Source organism: Bufo bufo, chromosome 3, assembly GCF_905171765.1.
Source record: "Bufo bufo chromosome 3, aBufBuf1.1, whole genome shotgun sequence".
Classification (NCBI taxonomy): Eukaryota; Metazoa; Chordata; class Amphibia; order Anura; family Bufonidae; genus Bufo; species Bufo bufo.
The window spans coordinates 489,039,486-489,065,567 of NC_053391.1; the positions used below are offsets into that span (position 1 = coordinate 489,039,486).

The 26,082-nt window shown below is 42.3% G+C and overlaps 1 protein-coding gene across 2 annotated transcripts in view; it reads left to right on the forward strand.

Annotated features, from left to right (window-relative positions):
- UGGT2 (UDP-glucose glycoprotein glucosyltransferase 2) overlaps positions 1-26,082 on the forward strand; it is a 499,843-nt gene that overhangs the window by 309,590 nt on the left and 164,171 nt on the right. For both annotated transcript variants that reach the window (XM_040425306.1, XM_040425307.1), the window contains exons 28-29: positions 6,838-6,996; positions 20,223-20,308. In XM_040425306.1, the coding sequence (XP_040281240.1) occupies positions 6,838-6,996; positions 20,223-20,308 (245 nt within the window). The remainder of the gene's footprint in view (positions 1-6,837; positions 6,997-20,222; positions 20,309-26,082) is intronic.

Genomic DNA, 26,082 nt, shown 5'->3' on the forward strand with positions numbered 1-26,082 from the left:
TCCTGAGTACGGAGATACCAGATGTGTGACACTTTTTTGCAGCCTAGGTGGGCAAAGGGGCCCATATTCCAAAGAGCACCTTTCGGATTTCACTCGTCATTTTTTACTGAATTTGATTTCAAACTCCTTACCACACATTTGGGCCCCTAGAATGCCAGGGCAGTATAACTACCCCACAAGTGACCCCATTTTGGAAAGAAGAGACCCCAAGGTATTCGCTGATGGGCATAGTGAGTTCATGGAAGTTTTTATTTTTTGTCACAAGTTAGTGGAATATGAGACTTTGTATGAAAAAAAAAAAAATCATCATTTTCCACTAACTTGTGACAAAAAATAAAAAATTCTAGGAACTCGCCATGCCCCTCACGGAATACCTTGGGGTGTCTTCTTTCCAAAATGGGGTCACTTGTGGGGTAGTTATACTGCCCTGGCATTTTAGGGGCCCAAATGTGTGGTAAGGAGTTTGAAATCAAATTCAGTAAAAAATGACGAGTGAAATCCGAAAGGTGCTCTTTGAAATATGGGCCCCTTTGCCCACCTAGGCTGCAAAAAAGTGTCACACATCTGGTATCTCCGTACTCAGGAGAAGGTGGGGAATGTGTTTTGGGGTGTCATTTTATATATACCCATGCTGGGTGAGAGAAATATCTTGGCAAAAGACAACTTTTCCCATTTTTTTATACAAAGTTGTCATTTGACCAAGATATTTATCTCACCCAGCATGGGTATATGTAAAAAGACACCCCAAAACACATTCCTCAACTTCTCCTGAGTACGGGGATACCAGATGTGTGACACTTTTTTGCAGCCTAGGTGGGCAAAGGGGCCCATATTCCAAAGAGCACCTTTCGGATTTCACAGGTCAATTTTTACTGAATTTGATTTCAAACTCCTTACCACACATTTGGGCCCCTAGAATGCCAGGGCAGTATAACTACCCCACAAGTGACCCCATTTTGGAAAGAAGAGACCCCAAGGTATTCGCTGATGGGCATAGTGAGTTCATGGAAGTTTTTATTTTTTGTCACAAGTTAGTGGAATATGAGACTTTGTAAGAAAAAAAAAAAAAATCATCATTTTCCACTAACTTGTGACAAAAAATAAAAAATTCTAGGAACTTGCCATGCCCCTCACGGAATACCTTGGGGTGTCTTCTTTCCAAAATGGGGTCACTTGTGGGGTAGTTATACTGCCCTGGCATTTTCCAGGGGCCCTAATGTCTGGTAAGTAGGTAAATGACCTGTGAAATCTGAAAGGTGCTCTTTGGAATGTGGGCCCCTTTGCCCACCTAGGCTGCAAAAAAGTGTCACACATCTGGTATCTCCGTACTCAGGAGAAGGTGGGGAATGTGTTTTGGGGTGTCATTTTACATATACCCATGCTGGGTGAGATAAATATCTTGGCAAAAGACAACTTTTCCCATTTTTTTTATACAAAGTTGGCATTTGACCAAGATATTTATCTCACCCAGCATGGGTATATGTAAAATGACACCCCAAAACATATTCCCCAACTTCTGCTGAATACGGAGATACCACATGTGTGACACTTTTTTGCAGCCTAGGTGGGCAAAGGGGCCCAAATTCCTTTTAGGAGGGCATTTTTAGACATTTGGATACCAGACTTCTTCTCACGCTTTGGGGCCCCTAAAATGCCAGGGCAGTATAAATACCCCACATGTGACCCCATTTTGGAAAGAAGACACCCCAAGGTATTCAATGAGGGGCATGGCGAGTTCATAGAAAAAAAATAATTTTGGCACAAGTTAGCGGAAATTGATTTTTTTGATTTTGTTCTCACAAAGTCTCCCTTTCCGCTAACTTGGGACAAAAATTTCAATCTTTCATGGACTCAATATGCCCCTCAGCGAATACCTTGGGGTGTCTTCTTTCCAAAATGGTGTTATTTGTGGGGTGTTTGTACTGCCCTGGCATTTGAGGGTCTCCACAATCATTACATGTATGCCCAGCATTAGGAGTTTCTGCTATTCTCCTTATATTGAGCATACGGGTAATGAGATTTTTTTTTTCCGTTCAGCCTCTGGGCTGAAAGAAAAAAATGAACGGCACAGATTTCTTCATTCGCATCGATCAATGTGGATGAAAAAATCTCTGCCAAAAAAAAAAAAAAGGAGGGGAAAGGCGTCTGCCAGGACATAGGAGCTCCGCCCAACATCCATACCCACTTCAGCTCGTATGCCCTGGCAAACCAGATTTCTCCATTCACATCAATCGATGTGGATGAATAAATCATTGCCGGGATTTTTTTTTTTATATATACAAAGTGTTTGCCAAAGTATATGAACACCGCCACCTCCTCAGCTCATATGCCTCGGCAAACATATCTTTTACTGCAGAGGAGAAATCTCGTCTTGCAGCGCCGCATACACCGACTTGCGTGTAATCTGACAGCAGCGCAATGCTTCTGTCAGAATGCACATCAGTGCTGCAGCTAGTCGATCGGTTGGTCCACCTGAAAGGTAAAAAAAACAAAACAAAAAAGAAAAAACCAGGCCGCAACGCAATAAATTTATTAACTGTTGAACAGAACATAGAAACTTTTTTTTAACTTTTTTAACTGAACGTTTAACTTTTTTACTTACCGGTAATTTTTTTTTTGTTTAGTTTTTTTTACCTTTATAGAACAAACCTCTCCTTCCCCATGGGACAATGTGCAAAGCGCAAATTGCCCAAAGATGTGGCGAAGTACATTATGCACTTTATCCCAGGTGAAAGGAGAGGTTTGCAGCAGCTGTGAGTAAAAGGGCCCTAATAGCCCTGTGTGCCTGTCCTGTGAGATGCAATCCCTATGCTAGGTGTACCTGTGTGTGGTACTTCCGGAAACACTCACCAAAGCATAGGGCAGGGTGGTCAGGACAGTCAGGACAGAAATAGCGGGTGTCACGCCTTATTCCACTCCTGCTACAGACACGACATTTTTTTCGGGGTGGCGGTTGGGTTGAGGTACCAGCAACGACACTGGGGAAATGTCGCTCGTGTAGACGGCTAACTACACTGGTGGATGGGGCCACGGAACCTCCTGGGTAAAGGAGGTTCTCGATGATCTCTTCCTGGAATTTGAGGAAAGATCGTGTTCTCCCAGCCTTACTGTAGAGAACAAAACTATTGTACAGCGCCAATTGAATTAAATATACAGACACCTTCTTATACCAGCGTCTGGTTCTGCGGGAAACTAAATAGGGAGCCAACATCTGGTCATTGAAGTCCACCCCTCCCATGAGTGCATTATAGTCGTGGACTGAGAGGGGCTTTTCAATGACACGGGTTGCCCTTTCAATTTGGATTGTCGTGTCTGCGTGAATGGAGGAGAGCATGTAAACGTCACGCTTGTCTCTCCATTTCACCGCGAGCAGTTCTTCGTTACACAAGGCAGCCCTCTCCCCCCTTGCAAGACGGGTGGTTACAAGCTGTTGGGGGAAGCCCACGCGACTAGTTCGCGCGGTGCCACAGGCGCAAATCCGTTCTAGAAACAAATGCCTAAAGAGGGCCACACTTGTGTAGAAATTGTCCACATAAAGATGGTACCCCTTGCCGAATAAGGGTGACACCAAGTCCCAGACTGTCTTCCCACTGCTCCCCAGGTAGTCAGGGCAACCGACCGGCTCCAGGGTCTGATCTTTTCCCTCATAGATCCGAAATTTGTGGGTATAGCCTGTGGCCCTTTCACAGAGCTTATACAATTTGACCCCATACCGGGCACGCTTGCTTGGGATGTATTGTTTGAAGCCAAGGCGCCCGGTAAAATGTATTAGGGACTCGTCTACGCAGATGTTTTGCTCAGGGGTATACAAATCTGCAAATTTCTGGTTGAAATGGTCTATGAGGGGCCGAATTTTGTGGAGCCGGTCAAAAGCTGGGTGGCCTCTGGGACGGGAGGTGGTGTTGTCGCTAAAATGCAGAAAACGTAGGATGGTCTCAAATCGTGTCCTGGACATAGCAGCAGAGAACATGGGCATGTGATGAATTGGGTTCGTGGACCAATATGACCGCAATTCATGCTTTTTAGTTAGACCCATGTTGAGGAGAAGGCCCAAAAAAATTTTAATTTCGGAAACTTGGACTGGTTTCCACCGGAAAGACTGGGCATAAGAGCTTCCCGGGTTGGCGGATATAAATTGTGTGGCATACCGATTTGTTTCTGCCACGACTAAGTCCAAGAGCTCCGCAGTCAAGAACAGCTCAAAAAATCCCAGGGCCGAACCGATTTGAGCCGTCTCAACCCGAACTCCAGACTGGGCGGTGAAAGGGGGAACTACAGGTGCGGCTGAAGTTGGTGACTGCCAATCAGGGTTTGCCAGCACCTCAGGGATTCTAGGGGCTCTACGGGCCTGTCTGCGCGGTGGCTGCGACGGGGGTAACTAGTGCACGTGCCACCGTACCAGCTTCAACTGCCCTTCTGGTGCTCGCCACGTCACCATGTTGTACGGCAGTGCTGGTACTAGGTCCAGGAAGGGCTGCGCTGCTGGTGTATGCCTCACCACGTGATCCGGCAGCGACAGCCCCACTCTGCTGCTCTTGAAACGGATCCTGCGTAACCTGTGGTCTAGCGACACGGGGCCGGGTACGCCTGGTGCTGCCAGGGACCTCCACCTCCTCGTCCGAACTTTGGGTCAGAGAGCCACTGCTTTCCACAGGTTCATATTCTGACCCGCTAGATTCATCAGATGAGGGTTCCCACTCCTCATCCGACTGGGTCAGAATCCTGTAGGCCTCTTCAGAAGAATACCCCCTGTTTGACATTGGACTACTTAATTTAGGGGTATTCCCTGAGACTACCCAAGAAAAAAAGCAAACCTGTCTTACAAAGGGGAGGCTAGCGAAGTACCGGAGGCTGCTGCGGTTGATAAAAATATCAAAACTGATTTTTTTATCGCCGCAGTGCGTGTAAAGTGAATGTGCAGTGATCAAAAAACAAAATTTTTTTTGTCACTGCGGTGGGGCGGGCGTGGGTGAACGCACGTGTGGGCGACCGATCAGGCCTGATCGGGCAAACACTGCGTTTTGGGTGGAGGGCGAACTAAAGTGACACTAATACTATTATAGATCTGACCGTGATCAGTTTTGATCACTTACAGATACTATAAAAGTACAAATGCTGATTAGCGATACGCTAATCAGCGAATAAAAGTGACTGCGGTGCGGTGGGCTGGGCGCTAACTGACGCTAACTACCTAACCAAGGGGCCTAAACTATCCCTAAAACCTAACAGCCAATACTAGTGAAAAAAAAAAAGTGACAGTTTACACTGATCACTTTTTTTCCTTTCAATAGTGATTGACAGGGGCGATCAAAGGGGTGATCAAAGGGTTAATTGGGGTGCAGGGGGGTGATCTGGGGCTAAAGTGTGGTGTTGGTGCTACTCACTGTGAAGTCTGCTCCTCTGCTGGATCCAACCGACGAAAAGGACCAGCACAGGAGCAGACAAGCCATATAACAGATCATATTTACTAATATGATCTGTTATCTGGCTTCTGATTCGATTTTTTGAAAATCGCCAGCCTGCCAGCCAATGATCGTTGCTGGCAGGCTGGTGACGAAATACTTCTTTAACTTTTGCCGGCCCGCGATGCGCATGCGCGGGCCGGCAATGCACGAAATCTCGCGTCTCGCGAGAGGACGCACCGGCGCGTCCACCCAGAACAACAGGACCGCCGCAAAGACGCAATCCTGCGTACGGCGGTCCTGAGGTGGTTAAAGGGGTTTTCCTTGAGTATAGTGTTGATCATCTATTCTCATGCAAGGTCATCAATATCTGATTGGTGGGGTTCAGACACCAGGCACCGCCACTGATCAGCTGTTTGAAGAGGCTGCGCCGCTTCACAGCTTACCAAGCACTGCGCCATTCATTGTATAGTGGCTGTGCTTGGTATTGCACCCCAGACCTATTGACTTGATCATAGAACTGATCTTTGAACGTGACCTCTCTAGCCAAGAAGGAGGCAGCAGCACTGCCACCTCTTGAAACGGCTAATCACTGGCGGTGTCAGCAATGGATAGACAATCCTGGAAAGCCCTTTAACTTAGAAAACCTCTTTAATAAACTGCATGCATACCTGTCCATCTTTGCTCATACCAGTTTTTACAGTTCAACACTTACAAGCTGTGCAGCTTATACATTGGCTAAATATCCTTAGCATTGTTATCCAGCTCCCAGGTAATGCCTTTGGTAACTTGCTTATGATAGTGTTAATTTCATTACTTGTTTCTGATTTGTCCATTATGTTAATCATTTTTCTGCAATTACACGTTTTGAACTTTTTTTCTTAAACAACAATATTTTTTATGCTCTCATGTCATAAAAACACACCTCACCTCTTTACAGGCTTATTAACTTCCCTGTTTGTTCCAATCACAGTAGTTGTTTTTTTATTTCTTTTTTTATGCATTTTGCAGTAATGTAGTACATTTTATTCTTCCAGATGTCCTCCTGTCATTTGCCATCGATGTACGGTAGTTTGCTGCTGACAAAACCCATTGAAAAAGAAATCTCAAATGTGATATCTGCAGGTTATCTGCATTCAAAACATATTTGCTCTATAGTCCGGATTTGCTTTACAGATCCTGTACAGATATTATTTTCTACATAATTCTACAGTAGTAATAGAGCAGAGAGACATCTTAATTAAAATTGGTGCAAAGAAAAAGTAGGGTTGTCGAGGAATTATTATTTCAGATCACCAGACCTGAAAGAGTGACCTGATGGATTATGGTGTGCAGTACCCCATACCTCCTTTTGCGATGGTATTCACAAATGAAACTCAGTGTATTTTTGTAACTGGCTAGTAGAAAACATGGCAGAATATTTTTTGTTTTCCAGGTGGAAGGGATTGTTAACGCAAACTATGAATTGGAATACTTGTTACTGGAAGGACACTGTTTTGATGTGACAACAGGACAACCACCTAGAGGTCTCCAGTTCACTCTGGGCATGAAGAATGATCCAGTCATGGTAGACACTATAGTGATGGCTAACCTGGTGAGTATTTGCCTAGTGTGACTTATGAAATCTGCCGCGTGATTGGTTTAAAATTCACATGGGTAACAGATTTTTCATAGATTGAATATTCCATGTCTGTTTTGTGGGTCCTCCAATAAGTTACACACTTGTCAGTGTAGCTTGAAAACCAAGCGTCTTTTAGTGAGGTTTTGGTGGGGTTACTTATTATACTGTATTATCACTTATTATATCGTACCTATATTACAAGAAATCAGTACTTTAAAGGAAGTCTGTCAGTACTTTTTAATCCTTTTTAATATAGGTCAGACGTTTAAATATACTATTACTTTTATATCCATATAGCATAACAGAGAAAACGAACATTTATTCCGTCATGCGCCATTTGCAAAATAGCTTGAATGTGTCCAATGAGCGTTGCCTTATCAGGGAAGTTCCTCATCAAAATACCCTCCTCAATGACCGCTTTAACAGTCTCATATGCACCCTATGATGGAGGGGACTTCTACATGATAAATACAATTCATCATCTCATGAACCATTCCAATCCCAATAAAAAGGTGTTAAACCATTCTCCGTAACATATCTGGTGGGACACTACCACCTTACAATTATCCAATTATTCAAGTAAAGTAACATTACTGTGCACAATTCCAGTATTGTGACTTCACAGAGTTGATATTCCTAGTAATTTGTTAATTATTTATGGGCTGTGACATCACAGCTGTAATTATCGCTAAGTTATGACATAGCTATTTACATAATTATTTTTCTGGAGCTGATCCATGTACTTTCACATCATAATTTGAATAATCTTTGTTTTGACATGACAGTGTACATTATCTCTACACTATGACATCACTGTGTGCATGATTCCTGTGCTGTAATGTTGTGTTGATTAATTCACTATGACATTAGTCTCCGTGTAAACTTTGTGTTGTAACATCACAGTTTTTATTACTCCTTGTACTGTGACTATGTGTGCATTATCTGTGTAATTGCGCAAAGTCACATTGCACAGCAAGACCAAGATAAAGTATTCCTATTCTAAACCCTCTGCCAAAGCTGGTCAAGGTGGAGTGGGGCAACATCCTTTTTGTTATAGGGTCTGTAGTTATATGTTACACCCTCAACCCTTCCCCACACCTGTCCGTAATTGTACGTCCAATGTGTGGGAGTGGTGTATAGAGCGAGCCCACTCCATAGACCAACAATGCCTCGGCTATGTAATACAGCTGACTCAGCTGCAATGACCTAGGGTGGGAGATAACTCGATCCCAATAAGTTAACCATTCAGATGCTAGGCACTGGAGACCCCTTGGCAAAATTGTGGGATTTTGATTGGTTACTATGGCATCCTGGGGCCTTGTGAAGGCTGTAGGCAGTCAGTAAACATCCCATAGATGCAGTAGTGTATATATGCAGAAAGGAAATAAAATTAAAACATTTTTAAATTTGATCTGCCCTGAAGGGGTTAATTATATTTCTATAAAAATATCTAGCATCCGCATATTTCTGATTCTCAGCATGCAAAGGGGTTATCCCATTTACCCTTAGGATACTAGAGGTTTTTTCCTTTTTGCGTTTTCATTTTCTTCCTTTTTTTCTTTTTCATATTTCCGTTCACATAGCTGTATGAGGGCTTATTTTTTTACGGGACAAGTTGTACTTTCTAATGCCACCATTAATTATGGCATATAGTGTGGTGGGAAGCGGTAAAAAAAATTCAAATGTGGTGAATTGGAAAAAAATTTTTTTTTAACTCCTCCACCGTTTTATGGGTTTTGTTTCCAAGTGTTCTGTTTGTGGCAAAACTGACCCATGCCCTTCATTCTTTTGGTCAGTACGATTACAGTGCTACCCCCATATGTATCGTTTTTTTAATGCCTAAATAGTGTAAAAATAAATTTAAACTTTGAAAAAGCGAAAAAAAATATTTACATCACCATATTCTGACCCCTATAATTTTTTTTTGTTATATACACTGAGCTGTGTGGGGCTAATTTTTTGCAGGACAATCTGTTGTTTTTTATGATACCATTTTGGAGTGTGTTTGACTTTTTGATCACATTTTATTACAATGAAAGAATGGCATATTGTCAATTTTGACCCTTTTTTCCATTACGCCATTCACCGTATTGGGAAAATATTTTAATAGTACAGGCGTTTGCGATCGCGTTGATAGCCATGATGTTTATATTTTTAGTTTTTTAGGTATTTATTTTTTTATTATACGGAAAGAGGGGTGATTTAAACTTTTATAATTTTTGTATATTTTTTTACATTTTTTACAATGATTTTGAAGCTCGTATTTGAGCGTACAAAATAATTTTTTTAATTTTGAGCAATCATGGATTTTTAAAAGGCAAGAGGATCCTGGCTGTAAGGACAATCAAAAGCAGGTAAATTAGAAAATGTATACAGTCATATGCAGTAAGTTGTGGCTACTGGTTAGATTATTCTCCCTCACTTTCACAATATCTTCACAGTTTTTCAAAAAGTTTACATAATGGCTGTGCTGCTTTTGTACAATCATTATTGTGAATCAACAGTTATATTTGGGCTTCCTTAATGTTTTTAGTTTTAGTTTTAGCCATAGTATTCCCCGTTTCAGCTGCACAGCTGGATGCATTTCACTCAGAAGCAGGAGGCATATCCCTTCTGTGGAATCTGACAGCACTGTACTGCCGTGACCTCCTTTCCCTTACTTCCATATATGTTTGTTTTCAGCTCCGGAGCTCACAGAACAGATAAGTGGGATAAATTACACTTACAGAAAGGCAAGAGGCTTCTCTGATGTTCAGAAGCAGTGTAGAAGCAGTTGTTTTAGCAAACTCAGGATCTCAGCTAACTCTGACACGCCCCTATTTCCTGTGAGCTATCTTCTGAGTCTCTGTCACAAGGGACAGAACTTGTCTGACAACAGGCAGTGTACTGCAACTTAGATGGATTTAAAAGGATTCTGTCACCAGTTTCTTACCCCCCCATTTAAAAATATGGTTATGTTCATGGAGCACTAGCGATTCCTAATGTGGTCTTATAACAGAAATCCGTAGGCTCATTTTGTCTAAAAAACGTTATAACTAACCTGTCATTCATCTCAAAAATGTGCCAAGGGGATGATCATGTCTTCCAGATGCCGCCCGTACCCGCCAGCCGTTTGTGCCCAGCTCCTCCTTTGCTGTCATCAGCGCCGCCTCAGAATCCTTTGCTACGCCTGCGGCAACTCCCGGCGATGCGCACTTCGCTCCATAAAGCCGAACGGGAGAAGTCCGCACGGGCGCATCAGGCACAGGCCTGTGCGCACGCGCGGGATGTTAGAGAAGAAGGAGGGGGGAGAGAGGGAGAGCCGGAGGCGTAGCAAAGGATTCTGAGGCGGCGCTGATGACAGCAAAGGAGGAGCTGGGCACAAACGGCGGCGGGTACGGGCGGCATCTGGAAGACATGATCATCCCTTGGGCACATTTTTGAGATGGAATGACAGGTTAGTTATAACGTTTTTTAGACAAAATGAGCTACGGATTTCTGTTATAAGACCACATTAGGAATCGCTAGTGCTCCATGAACATAACCATATTTTTTAAATGGAGGGGGTAAGAAACTGGTGACAGAATCCCTTTAAGACCCCGTTTGTGGCCATGATGTTTTTTTTTTCAAGTGGATGCAGGAATATTTTTTAAGTGATTTAGAAATAGCTAGTTACACTATTCTTTATTCAATTAAATTAAATTGTGTGAAAGTACAATGACACTTTAAGGGTACTTTCACACTTGCGTCAGAGGATTCCGACAGGCAGTTCCATCGCCGGAACTGCCTCCCAGGTCCAGCAATCCAGACGCAAACTGATGGCATTTGTCAGACAGATCCGGATGCGGATCCGTCTGACAAATGAATTGAAATACCGGATCTATCTCTCCGGTGTCATCCGGAGAAACTGATCCGGTATTAATATTTTTTTTACTTTTAAAGGTCTGCGCATGCACAGACCGGAAAGCCAGATCCGTTTTGCCGGAATACTTAATGCTGGATCCGGCACTAATACACTTCAATGTAAATGAATGCAGGATCCGACATTCTGGCAAGTGTTTCAGTATGTTTGGCCGGAGAGAAAACTGCAGCATGCTGCGGTATTTTCTCCATCCAAAAAACGTAAGAGGACTGAACTGATGCATCCTGAACGGAAGGCTCTCCATTCAGATGCATTAGGATAAACTGATCATTTTTTTTTCCGGTATTGAGCTCCTGTGACGGAACTTAATACCGGAAAACAAAACGCTAGTGTGAAAGTACCCTAAGTCAACAATCAGGTGTGGATCATAAAAGGAGAGAAAGTATTAAAGGGTTTCTGTCACCTGAAAAATGGGAATTAAGCTGGCTGACATTAGCGATGTGCTAATGTCAGCTGTACATAACTAAATTAGTGCCATCTCACTGCCTGCTGCCGTTATTGAGAAAAAAAAAAAAACTTTTATAATGAGCCTCTATGCAAATGAGCCTCTATGAGCGGGGGGGCGTTGCTCCTGCTCCTAGAGGCTCCGTTCTCCACCTCTGGCCACGCCCTACTACACGTGATTGACAGGGCCAGCAGCGCTGGTCTCCTCTTGTGGCCCTGTCTGCTGTGGAAATCTCGCGCCTGCGCATCCCGTTCAGTATTCGGCTCAGGCGCAGTGAGTGAAGGACGCTCGCCAGCTGAAGCCTTCACTCACAGAGCCTGCACCGATTACTAAACGGGACGGGCGCAGGCGCGAGATTTCCACGGCAGACAGGGCCGGGAAGAGGAGACCAGCGCTGCCTGGCCCTGTCAATCAAGTGTAGCAGCGCAAGGCCAGAGGTGGGAGAACAGAGGCTCTAGGAGCAGGAGCAGCGCCCCCCCCCCCCCCCCGCTCCTAGAGGCTCATTTGCATGTTTGTTTCTCAATAACGGCGGCACGCAGTGAGATGGCAGTAATATAGTTATGTTCAGCTGACATTTGTACATCACTTATGTCAGCCAGGTTAATAACTATTTTCCTGCTGACAGAAACCCTTTAAGGACAGATTTTACTTCTAAATTTTTTTTAATATACTGCTGGTTTGGCTTCAAAAACTGCATAACAAACCTGAACATGTGTGAGCACCCTCACACTGATTTCTAAAACGGATACTTTATTAGCAGCTTATACTAAAATAAATTACTGCAATAGTGACGACCAAAATCCTGTTCCAGTTTGCAAAAATGCAGGGGCAACCAAAATGAATGTCTATTTGTTAAAATATCATTAACTAACAAACTTTGGCTAAAATTTTAAATGTGGCAACTTTTGGTTAGTAATTTCCTTTAAAACCCCTTGGCTAAGCAGCATGTGACTAGATAAAATACCAGATTTGGATTTTATATTATGCAGCATGGAGTAATCTATCCTAATGGTGCTCCAGCTTTGCCCTAGTTGTGTCCCAGATTTGCTGTCTCATATTCCTGGAGAACACATTTGTAACCGCTTACTCAGCAGAGCAGCAATAATAGCAAACCTGACCTCATAGCTATAATGCTACTTTGTTTTCACCATATGATAGATTGCAGCTGCACAGACATGATGGTTTTTGGATCTCTTCCTATTCCCCTACATTAGATAAGTATGTACTTTATGCTTTTATTTGCGTGGATGGTTTGCCGTATTGCTCTTTAGTCAAATGTAAATAAACAATACAGGGAAATTGTTGTACTTTTACAGATACCGAGCAAGCATCACCATGGTGTATGGTGGGGTTATGAATCTGTTACAATGATTTCAGCTCAATAAGCAATTTTCTGCTAGCAATCCAGGGGGATAATCTGACATGTATTACACATAAAAACATAGAACAGAGTCCAGAATCTAAAAAGGTCTGGTCAAATTACCATTTATTTGCACATTTTATTGCAAGTACCAGTGCTGTGTAAAAAAATACTTATCTCAGTTTAATAAGTTTAGAAAGAGTTGTCACTTGGATTTTAAAGGGTAAATGGTGGCAAATCTCTTCAAGCCTCCTGCTTCTGTGTTAAAGGGGTATTCTCATCTGGAACATTGATGGCCTATCGCTAGGATATACCATCAGGTAGATAGTTGCAGATCCCACCTCTGGGACCCTCTCCTGTCTCCAGAACAGGACCCCGAAGTGAAGGAGAGCTCACCACACATGCAACGCATACTTTCCATTCATTACTATAGGAGTTCCTGAAATAGCCGAGTGATATGGCATCAATGCCCCAAATGGGTGAACTCCTTTATTGTAAGCCTTACTAAGTGAACTTGTAAGCCACTTTCTGGTTACTGTTCACCGATGTATTTGCAAGATCATTATATGGCATTTACTAAAATAGCCTTTGTTGAAATTCTGTTCGATTTATTTTATTTCATGAGATATGCCCCAGGGGTGGGCGATCTAGACGATATGCGATAAAAACTATATAAATTTGGCCAACGATAGAGATTTCGTTTATATCGCCATATCGTGGTAGAACATATTCATTGGTGGCACAGTGGCCACAGCCCCTCCCTTCTACTCCCCCTCTTTTAAGTATTATATTAAGCGCGGGCCGCCCCCCCCTCCACACAATTAAATCATTGGTGGCAGTGGCCCCAGGTTGGCAGCTTCTGATCGGAGCCCCAGCAGTGTAATCGCGGGGCTCCGATCGGTTACCATGGCAGCCAGGACACTACTGAAGAGTGTGAAGTCCTATTTACCCTAATAGAGCTCTATTAGGGTGAATAGGACAAGGGTTCTAGCCCCTAAGGAGGCTAATAGTTATTAAATAAAAAGTAAAAAAAAAAAAAAAGTTTAACCCCCCCCCGAAATATAGAATATATCGCGATATTTATCGCATATTGCACATGTTTAAATTATATCGCAATATAGATTTTTAGGCCATATCACCCACCCCTATGCCCCCTTCTTTGCTTGGTCTTTTGTGCTGTCAATAAATGGCTGCTGATAGAGGGTCATGTAACCAGCATAGAACCTCCAGCAGTGGTGTACCTCAATAGAGACGGACCACACAGCTGCTTATGAGGCCTGTGGGGCAAGGGGCCCACAGTGAAGCAAAGGCTCCCCACCTAATTACATGAATTTTTGGTGATGTTAGTTTAAATTTTCCATGTCAATATCTATATTTCAACAAACACGTAAAAAACCTGCAGTTTTCGCACTGGCCACTAAGCCTAATAATAGGCGCCACTTCTTGGTCTGTACAGATCACTTTACTGCAGTTATCTGCATATCTATAATTCTAATCCTGCCTGTAATGATATCACTCATGTGTATAGATAATGCTACTTTCACATCAGCGTTTTCCTTTCCGCTATTGAGATTCGTCATGGGGGGGAATCGATTCCTGTTTTGTCCCTATTCATTGTCAATGGGGACAAAACTGAACTGAAGGGTACTGAGTGCACCAGAATGCTTTCGGTTCTGTTTCATTGCATTCCCATTGATGCACACAAAAGCGCTGCAAGCTGATCAAGACGGATCATCATGACTCACAATGTAAGTCAATGGTGACTGATCTGTTTTCTCTGAACAAAAGAAAACGGAATCCGTCCCCATTTACTTACAATGGTTTTTAGAGACTGGATCCGTCTTGGCCATGTTACAGAATAATACAACCAGATCTGTTCATAATGGATGCAGACGGTTTGTATTATCAGTAACGGAAGCGTTTTTTGCTGATCCAGCAAAAACACGGATATGAAAGTAGCCTCAGACAGGATCCACCATTCACAGTAGGTAATAATGAAAGCTTTTCTATTCTTTTCCTTGTACAATAACCTCTGTACAGGTCACAGAGCATGCCCAGAAGCTCTCCCATAGAAGTCAATGAGGTCCCCTCCTGTCCATTGTGCCTATGGACCTTGGGACTGCCGTAAAGCAATTTTCTTAATGCTTTCTAAATGCTGTTAAGAACAGCTCAGGCAAGATAATCATGTTCAGGAAATGGAATAAAAATCTGCACTCAGAAAATAAAAACAGATTAGATTAGGAAAAAGCAGATGTGTTCTTATCTAGTTTTAACTTGCAGATAACATTTTTGGTGACACATTTCCTTTAAGCTTCCCATAGTGTTGGCTGGAAGAAGCCAGATTTTTAGCATTTAGTCATATGTCTATTCAGGGCATTTGGACCTTTGTATCAGAAAAAAAGAAACCATAAATCTGGCTGCTTTTAAATGAGTGTTGATCCTACTGAACTTCTAACTGAAAAACAAATAATGTTCAGTGTTGGACAAAAACTAAATTTTAGTAAAAGTACTTGTATGAACAGAACAGCATCTCAATTTATCAAATTGAATCAATAGGAGTGTAAATACAACACAGATAAGCAATACAAGTTAAAAGTACAGTCATTAAAACACTGCACAAAATGCAGAGAATACGGTTCAAAACCCCAAAATTCACTAAACCAAATGGAACCAGTCTAAAAACATCTGTCCTTGACCATCTGGTTCAAGTGAAAAAAATCACATTAACCACCTAACTGTTTTGCCCGAGTCCAGGTCGGTCAGTGGGAAAAGTACTTAAAGAGGACCTTTCACCAGAATAAAACATCTAAACTAACTATACAGCCATGTAGAGCGGTGCCCAGGGGTCCCCCTGCACTTTCTGTTATACCTGGTCCGTTCGCCCGGTATAGCCTCCGGTATCTTCATAGTTAGGCTCCACCCAGGGGAACCTCCAGGAGTCTCTTTCTCCTATGCTGTAGAGCTGGCCAATAGTAGCGCACAGCTCATAGCCTGGGAGTCCCAGGCTATGAGCTGTGCGCTACGATTGGCCAGCTCTGCAGCAAGGGACAACCCTAATACAAAAACTCTGCCCAGTACAACAGAGGGAGCTGCAGACACCGGAGCCTATACCGGGCGAACGGAGTGGCGCCCAGACATACTAGTAAGTGCAGGGGGACCCCTGGGTGCTGCTCTGCCCACTGATATAGTTAGTTTTTAGTTTTTAAACTAGTGAAAGGTCCTCTTTAACTGTTCTGCCCGAGCTGGGCTTTGGCAGAAAGTGGAGGGCTGCTTTAGATGCTGCTTTCTCCTAAATGGTAGCAGATAGAAACGTGCAAGCTGGCATTCCAGGCTCTCATACAAGACCACAATGACAGCTAAAGTCCAAGCAGAGAGAAAAAACTGTAAAAACAATAATGTGGCATTATCATCATTGTAGTGACCCAGATAATAAAAGTATATTATTTTTACCACACAGTGAACGCCGTAAAAAAAATTCACAAAATAATATAAAAAAATTTCCTCCTAAAAATAAAATAATAAAAGTTATTTAATACACTATATATACCCCCAAATGGTTCCTAAAAAACGTACAACTAATCCGGCAAAATTGAAAAGTTATGACTGCTAGAACACAAAGGGGGGAAATATCTTTGGTCCATAAGGCTAAAATTACTGATGTCACTAAGGGGTTAAAAATGCAATCATGTCCCCTGAGTTGTGCACCAACAATATTTACTGCAGACACATTAAAAATCTACAATAAAAAAGTGAAATTTTTGGGAGGGTTTTCCCAATTTTAACGTGACTATTAAGAGGTTAACTGGGGAGCAAATAGAACACTTACCTGGTGATCTTCTTTTGCATCTTTTCAGCTGCAGCTCTGCCAAATTTTCTGCCATCCAAGATGGCCGCACCCCATCTCAGACTTACCTGATGCATACTGTGCATTTGATAATCCCAAGGCACTTCCTGCTTGCCCATCCCTGCCCTCAGATTGGCCAGAATTGTTCACATGACCAGTGGTGGTCAATCTGAGGGCAACAGGAAGTGACATGGTCTACCAATTGCACAGTGTGCATCAGGTAGTTTGAGAAGCGGGGAGCCATCTTGGATGAGTGAAGAGAAGTTTAGAAATGAGCAGATCTGCAGCTGAAAAGATAATGTGGGCACCAGGTAAGTGATATTTTTTTCTCCGATTATTGTATTTTTTTTTCCTGGAACTAGTTGGGTCGCTTTAGATACAATAACACATGCATAATCAAAATATAGCAATAATAATTATTACCTTGAATAAGCAATACAAATAGTACAGTGTCAACACATAAATTGCCCCATAAATAAGACAGTACAAATTAACCAAATAATGACTGATTAGTCCTTTTGGATTACCATGTTGGAAAGAAATCCCACATGGTTCATGTGTTCTTAAAGTTTAGTGTATGGATCTATGCACGTTGGTGTGCACTCCTAATCTTTACAGTAGTGGTGCCCACCATTGTACTTATGGTCAACCAGTGGTGTAAAAGATGTGTCCTCCACCCTAGTTTGAATTTGGTTAACTACTCCAGTTGCTCATGAAACAAATTCAACGTAATACCACGACATGTCAGCAACACCCTTCACAGGCTGCAATTCACAACACAGTCACATAATGGCCACATGTCAGCTCATAGGATATACATCCTGTAAGAAAGTATTTAAAAAATCATCTTTTAAAAAAAATGGTCTTCTTGAGCCTCATAGCTTTACTTTCTGCCAAAAAGAATTATAAGGAAGGCCATATCTGTGGAAACTTGTAAGAGTGGAAACCTCAAATGAAGGTACAACTTTCACTTGGTCTGTATGTAATATCTGGATTACATTAGCTTCTGTGGTGACATGATCCTCTACACATTCTACTGTATGTATACTAATGCCACACGTCTGACTAATAAAATTGGTGAACTGAAATTAGTGATCTGTGAGGAGGTCTATGACATAGTGGGAATAACTGAGACATGGCTGGATGATAACTATGACTTGGTCGTTGACGTACAGGGTAACCGTCTGTTTAGAAAGGGGTCTTCATGTTAAGTCCTCTCTAAAGCCCACACTCTGGAAAGATCTAAGTGAGGGAACACATGGAGTCACCGTGGGTAGAAATATATAGTGGAAAAACAAATAATAAAATACTTATAGGTTTTTTTTATAAGCCACCTAATATAACTGAGTCCACAGAAAATCTACTAAGGGAGATAGATGAAGTGGCAAATTATAATAAGGTTGGTATTATTGGGAATTCAACTACACAGATATAGACTGGGAAACTGAAACCTTTGGATCTCATAAAGGAAACAACCCTTTTCCCTACTGGTACAGGATCCAACTGGACTTAGTATTAATAGACCTGACAGAACAATAGACGTGCAGGTTGGGGGACACCTGAGAAATGGTGACTTCCAATTGTCATTCAAAAGCGTTTTTTTTTTTTTTTAGGGAGGCACAAAAACACTAAACTTCTGAAAAGCTAAATTTGACCAGCTTAGAGAGTCCTTCAGCTTCACTAACCAGGACAACTTCCTCAATAATATAAAAATACAACCACAAAATGGATATTATTAAAAACATCCTAAAGTCTTATTGTGAGCGATAAATACCTTATGGAAATAAAAGGGTCCAGAAGAAAAAAAAAACACAATGTTGATAAATGAGAAGGCAATAAATGACAAAAAGCAAACATTCAAATTACTGACAGGAATGTAGCGAAGAACTGCAAAAAAAAAAAAAAATAGAATATGTAAGCAACAGATAAAAGGTAGCCAAGCTGGAGACAGAGAGGCTCCTTGCTAAAGAGAGTTAAAGTGACCATAAAATGTTCTTCAAATTTGTAAATGGTAGAAAATTTAAAGGGTTTGTCTGCTTTTTACTATTGATGCCCTATCCTCAGGATAGATCATCAATATTAGATCAGCGGGTTTCCGACTCCTGGCACCCCCACAGATTAGCTGATTGAAGAGCAGTGCTAGCTTCTCTGCTCCGTTTACCTGGTCACTGCAGCAATTGCAGTGGTCAGTAGGTGTAAGTACAAGTATGGCATCCCCGTTCACTTCTATGGAACGGCTGTGTAGTATTCACTTGGAACAGACAGAGCCATCCCATAGAAGTGAATGGGGATGCCATAATTGTAATTACACCTGCTCAATGCAACAATTTCAGTGGTGACCCGGTGTAATTACAAGTATGGCGTCCCCAGAGCAGAGGCAGCGCTGGTATGAATGCTGCCTTCTCTTCAGACAGCTGATCGGCAGGGTGGAGGGAAGTGTTGGCCAGGCCTCTCATATAGGTTATACTTACCCCGGCTCCCACGTCGCTTCTGATCCCCACACAGCCACCCCTGCATTTCCCTTTTGCACGGATCAAAACTCCCGGGTGGAGTTGCGGCCTGCTATTGGCATCCCTGGAAGACAGTTACCAGAATTCTGGAGAAGGGTCATTGATCCAGGGAGTTATTCCGATTGCTTGATTGGAGTCGGGAAGGATTTTTTTCCCCTAAAATGAGGAAAATTGGCTTCAACCTCAAAAATATATATATTTTTTTATTTTTATTTATTTTTTACCTTCCTCTGGATCAACTTTGCAGGATAACAGACTGAACTGGATGGACCTATGTCTTTTTTTCAGCTTTATAAAATATGTTACTATGTTACAGCTGTGGGGTTTCGCTCTGGTAGACAGGATTAGCGGACGCAGTATAGAGGCAACAGCAAGTTCTTTGGATCAAACAGTTCAGTGTTTTATTCACACTTTAGGCAAGTGACAAAACAAGCAGTCATAATCAAGCAAAAAGTCACCTTGCGGTCTTGGTGTTAATTCACACCTTGCAGCAGTTTTGCCTTAAAGAGTCCTTGCTGATAGCAGCACCAACCTGTTTTCATGGCAAACAGGTAGCAAGCCTTCCTCCAGACACAAGGCTCCCAGATCCCAACACAGAGACCTCGCTTCTGAGCCCAGCTGCCTATTTAAGGATAGCCAGGTGCTGCCAAAACCCGGATCAGCACTTAAAATCCGGTCCGGTATTTGACCTCACCTGGCTGTAAATCAGCCCAGCAGCACCTGCTGGGAGGAAAATACCTGACTTGCCAGACAAAGCCTCTCACTGTGTCACACAGCATATAAAAGAACTTATATTTACTTTTTTATTTTAGTCACTATTTAAAAGGAAAGCGCATTCATATGCTACAGGCTATGTTATATAAATAAAATATTAAGAAATGTATAATGCAAAGCTTTCTGGATGAGTCAAACATGGGCTAGACCTATGATGTCTAACCTCTGGCACTCCAGCTGTGGTAAAACTACAACTCTCAAGATGCACACTTGCTTGGCTGTTTTTCTGAACTCTATAGAAATGAATGGAGCATGCTGGGAGTTGTAGTTTCACCAAAGCTGGAGTGCCAGAGGTTAGCCAACACTGGCCTAGGCAATGTGAAGGTCTTTTATTGTAGATCTGAGCTCTTATTTTTATCCAATAGGGATATTTCCAGTTGAAGGCCAATCCAGGGGCATGGTTGTTGCGTCTTCGTAAAGGAAGATCTGAAGATATTTACCGTATAGTCTCGTAAGTACTGTATTGAAGTGTGTAACCTTTTTGTGAAGTATAAGTTAAGTATTTTTTCCATGAAAGAAATATTTCTCTCCTGCATTACAAAGCACACATGGGAGTGCATGTGCCGTAACTGATAAATACACTTAAAATGCTTGGTTGGCTTTAAAATGGTTGTCCACTTTTTATTACATGATGGCCTCTCCTCAGGTTAGGAGTACATGAAGGGGTCCTTGTGACACCTGAACCCATTATCACCAAAGTTCACTATCACCAATAGTTAGAATCCTTCCAGGAATCTTTAATAGCCAATCTATGTTCAGATGCTGTATCACAGCCCCACCCAAATTGTATCAGAAGAGGAGTCCGTGACAAAGGATGTGAGCACCTTGCAGATGTCTGTTCACTCTCAGGTAGCATTGAATGAATGAAAGCATCTGAAGTGGAATTTGTTCCGAAGTTTGGGAAAAAATTTATTTGCCACGAATCCGAATTTCCTTGTACTTTGTGGTAACAAACAGTTTTTTCCCCCCTAAATTGGCTGCTGCACATGTTACAAAGTGAAGGTAAGAAGCCCAGTAATGCGATATAACCCATAATGCTGTGCAGCCAGCCAATCCACAGATGGCCTTCCACTGTGATGTCACAGCCCTATAAAAGCCTCATCCTTAGCAATCTCCGCCATTTCACCGTGAGCTGAGCTTAGGTAAAGACTTGACAGGCGCTAATGGACTAAGGACAGTAGTGCAGAAAGCTATTAATAGATTCATTTTGTATAGGTAGTGTACAGGAAGATTGTAGTTTTTTGAGAATGTACAGAGAGTATAGGGACACAGCAGGAACACTGCAGATTTAGTGGAATTGTAGTGTGCATCTTGTTGAACTACTGCCACATTCATTGTTAATGTGTTAGCTTATAAGTAGACTTACTGTGCCTCAGTATTAAAGAGCGGTCTAATATATCGCTGTTGTGTTGTTGTTGATGCTGTTCATAGTTTGTGTTAGTTTATATATAGATACTGTGCCTCAGTATTAAAGAGCGGTCTAATATATCGCTGTGTGCATCTTGTTGAACTGCTGCCACATTCATAGTTAATGTGTTAGTTTATATAGTAGAATTACTGTGCCTCAGTATTAAAGAGCGGTCTAATATATCGCTGTGTGCATCTTGTTGAACTGCTGCCACATTCATAGTTAATGTGTTAGTTTATAATAGAATTACTGTGCCTCAGTATTAAAGAGCGGTCTAATATATCGCTGTGTGCATCTTGTTGAACTGCTGCCACATTCATAGTTAATGTGTTAGTTTATAAGTAGACTTACTGTGCCTCAGTATTAAAGAGCGGTCTAATATATCGCTGTGTGCATCTTGTTGAACTGCTGCCACATTCATAGTTAATGTGTTAGTTTATAAGTAGACTTACTGTGCCTCAGTATTAATGGTGTGATCTAATATATTGCCACATTTACTTCTTCAACTGCTGCTACATTCTTAGTTATTCTGTTACATTAATACCTGCACGATCCCCTGAATGTCGGGAGGCAGGGGCTCTATGTGTGTGTGATTTTAGTAACAGTGGTTAGCAGAGAGGGAACTCCTCAAGAGGAGTAAATTATAGCTAGTATAGCGATCCAGCAAGTGTAGAAACACAGAAAAATAGTGTCTTGGAGAGACTAGCACACATGCTGCTGTGAGAGACAATAAACAGCAGCAAACCTCAACCCAAAGGAGATGATCTGTGACCACTGCGGATTTTTTATGTGTTACAGTATTTTTGGTTAAAGTAGTTTTAATAAATAGACACAAATAAAAGTAAAGTTTTATATAATTAGTGGCACATGAAAAAAAGACGTAAATAGGTCCAAAGGACCATCAGTAGTGCACTAGTAAAGTAATCGTCGTACATGTGCTAGGAGGTTCTATGATTCCTTAATAGTATGGGGTCTTTAGCCTCCATTACGCTCAGTTAGGTCTCAGTTATCTGCAGAATCCGTCCTTTCCGTTCTCCTGCTCCTCAACGGAGCCGGAGAACGGAAAGGAGAATCGGTGATGTGACAGGAGCCTTAGCCAGTGGCAGCTCATGTTTGACACGTGCTGTTTGCTCAGGCTCTTTGAGGAGGCCACTTTATTTGTCAGTCGGCAGAACTACAGGATGTATGATGTCATTCCACCCTATGTCCTGGAGGGGATGCTGACAAATCTGATTGGCGAGGGGACAGAAGGCATGGCACCTACATTTTAGGGCCATCTGAGCCCTGAGGAGGATGAACTGGAAGAGGTGGAGGAGGAAATAAACTCCCAGGAATTTTATATTACGCAGATGACTCTGACAGACTGTGGCAGTATGCAGTGGAGATGGAGACAGGGAGGCACAAATGGCCAGAAGCATGCTGTCATGTTTGTGTAGTGATAGCCGCATTGTCAGGAGGGATGACTACTGCCTATCCACATTGTAAGACACTCACTACCGGTCAAAAATGGGGGCATTTTTTAGACCACCTGAGAGGGATGCAACTTCAGTCTGGAGTCTATGATGCCGCCTATTGAAGAAACCACCCAGTAGCAGAAGGACATGCAGCAGAACCTCAACCAGCAGGTGGTGGCATACTTGGACTGTACCCTGTCACCCATGATCCAAGATCTCCTAGACTACTGGACATGCAAACGTGAAGTGTTTCTCTGTTTTGGACCCACTCCTGTTTTTAGCTTACAAATACTGACCATCTGAAAGAGGCTTTATAGATGCTTAAAGTACAGGCTTCACTTTTTTTTAGTTTTCTGTTCTTTTGATGGATCAAAAGAACGGAATAATAAATAGTGATGTGAAAACGGCCTTACTGCCACTATTGCTGCCCGCCCCCCCCCCCCCCCCACTCTGTCATGGGGCCACTACTGTCACTGGTACTGCCACTGCTGCCACCCTCCCCACTCTGCTATGGGGCCACTATTGTTACTTTTACTGCCCCTGCTGCTGCCACCCTCCCCACTTCGTCATGGGGCCACTATTTGAGTCTTGGGGCACTGCAAGGTTAAGTCCATGATGATAAATTAGACCAGACGGTAACAGTAAATCTACAGCTAGGGATTAAAAAGCATGCATTTGGACTGCCACAACATGCATTAAAAGAACATTTTTGTTTTACCTCTACTTTATTGACACTGCCTCCATTTCTTTATTTTGTTCCACTAAGGAGCCATTTGGACACAGTCCCTGCAGGGGTGTGCACAGGTGTTTGGCTTCACTGAAATTACACCTGTAATACTGACGGCAAAGTACGTACAGAACGGATGAACTATGAATGTGGGTGCATTAAAATGTAATGTGCATGGCAATACACTGACCCTGCAATCTCTCTGCAGTTTAAATTCCAAGACTTCACACTGAGATTGGGGCACCAAGTGGGATGAATATGATTAGGCAGAGTGGCCTGGGCATACCTGATTTATCCTGATTTGTGACAAATTAATTTATAACTATTTAAATTTCTTGTCAAAGTTCGGCAAATCGGCCGAATCAAATTTTTATTTATTTTTTATTCATTTTTAAAATATTCTTGAAGAAAATAAAACAGATACCGATATCTAATAACTTGAAGATAATGGTAGGTACAATACAAATGTACAGAGAAGCCACTGGAAAGACATTAACAAAATATTATACCTTAGCGAACTAAGGGCACAAGATTTCATTGGAAACATAATAATTGGAATCAAGAAGCCATCAATAAACATGAGGTAGACAAACAACACAAGGACAAGGGAGGGGAAACAGACCTGAAACATGAGGAAACAAGGTAGGGAGGGAGAACAGCATAAAAAAAGGGATGGAGGGGTTAGGGGGGGACATGCTTCCAGAAGATCTATTAAGACACCCACAAAGTCTCCACTAAGCCAACAGAGCCTGTTATTCTGCCGAGCCCTAGAACATAATCCACGGGGTCCGAGAGATAATAAAGGCCTCCGGGGCATGTCTCAAAAGAGCTGTCAGCTCCTCCATTCTCCAGAGGTCTTCCACCTTGTGAACCCAGAGATCTACAAAAGGTGGGGAGGGGGACTTACAAACAGCCGGTATGCATGCCCAAGCGGTGCTTATCAAATGCTGTTAGATTGATTTATGGAGGGGAAGAGAAACAAATAACAAAAAAATTAAAAAAACTGGAGTGTTAGGTATGGAGAATGGAAAGATTTTAGTGAGAGTTCTATGAATTGTTTCCCAAAACTGTCCAAGCTTGCCACAATGCCAGAAGTTATGAATCGGTGAACCTTTAGCTAATTCACAGTGCAAACACAATGGGGAGGTTGAAGGAAACATTTTGTGTAGGCCAGTTGGGACATAATACCATTGAGATAGTAATTTGTAGCCTGCTTCCTGGAATTTGCTAGCTATAGAGGATTTATGCCTAAAACGGAATAGTCTGGGCCATTGGTCAAAGGGACTATCCATTCCCAGGTCAGAGGACCACTGGTCGATATATGGAGGGTGGAAATCCGATGAGGGCGAAACTAACAACTTATAGAAGACGGACAGGGAGTGTTGGTAGCTACCTAAGCCAATACACACTTTTTCAAATGGAGTGAGAGATCTTTAAAACCCTTAGGCCGTGGGAATAGTGAATAGGAAACAAGACAACTGCATGACCCTCCAAGGCGAGATTCAATAATTCAGAATATGTTAGACATTGTCCTGATGTTCTAAAATAGGGGGCCCAAATAGCAACTGACAGGGAAGTCCGGATGACTTGAAACAATGGAGAGGGAGCTGGTGAAATCATAGCCAGGTTAGAGACAACAGAAGAGGAGCAGGGTAGGGCCTATGGTTGGGTGAGAAGTAAGTGCGTGAGGGATCTGGGCCTAGTGATAAAGAATAGAATTTTTCAAAATTTCACTCATCGCTGGTCTCAGGAACAATTCCTACAGAATCTGGTGATGATGATTTAGAGGTGTGGGACCTCCCTGATTCTGCCCATTTATTACCTGAGAGCCTCAAAGCATTTAAAAAAAATTCTGGATAAAACAAAGTTCATGATGTAAAGTACTTATTGAAGATGCTTTTCACACACCTGGAACTTGCACAGTGTAATTAGTTAAGCCCTGTGATATGATTTGTAGACACCCCCCACTTTCCATAAGCTCTTGAATGCAATTACATTACTAGCAAATAATTTGCCAGTGACGTTAACATATATAACTATGGGTAAAAGTATGGTTGCCAGTGTTAAAGTATGTTAAAAAAAACACACTGCACCAACGCATTTATTATGCTTGTTCGTATTCTAAACCTTCCAAAAATTGTCCATTATTGGGGGCATATGGTGTTTAAACACACACTGTGTTATCGAAAAAACAAAAAAAAACTGTGGCTTGTTCTGACCAAGCATCTAAAAAGTATATGGATTGTCTCACCTCCGACATTGGAGACATATCGCTAAGATATGTCCCCGATGTCTGATAGGTGGGGGTCACACCTCTGGGACCCGCATCTATATTTAGAATGGAGCATCTATATTTAAAATAAAGCCTGCAAAGTGAAGGAGGGCGCATGACGCATGTGCAGCCGTCCTCCATTCATTCCAATTAGAGGGCCGAATATATTGGCTCACTCGGCTATTTAAAGGGAACCTGTCATCAACTTTATGCTGCCCATACTAACAGCAGCATAAAGTAGAGACAGGTGAGTTGATTTCAGCGGTCTGTCAGTTATAGGTTAAAAGTAAGTGGTTGCCGAGAACCAACATCACAATCATTGCAGACTGGGCCTGGTAAAGTGTCATGGCCACCTGAGAAGAGT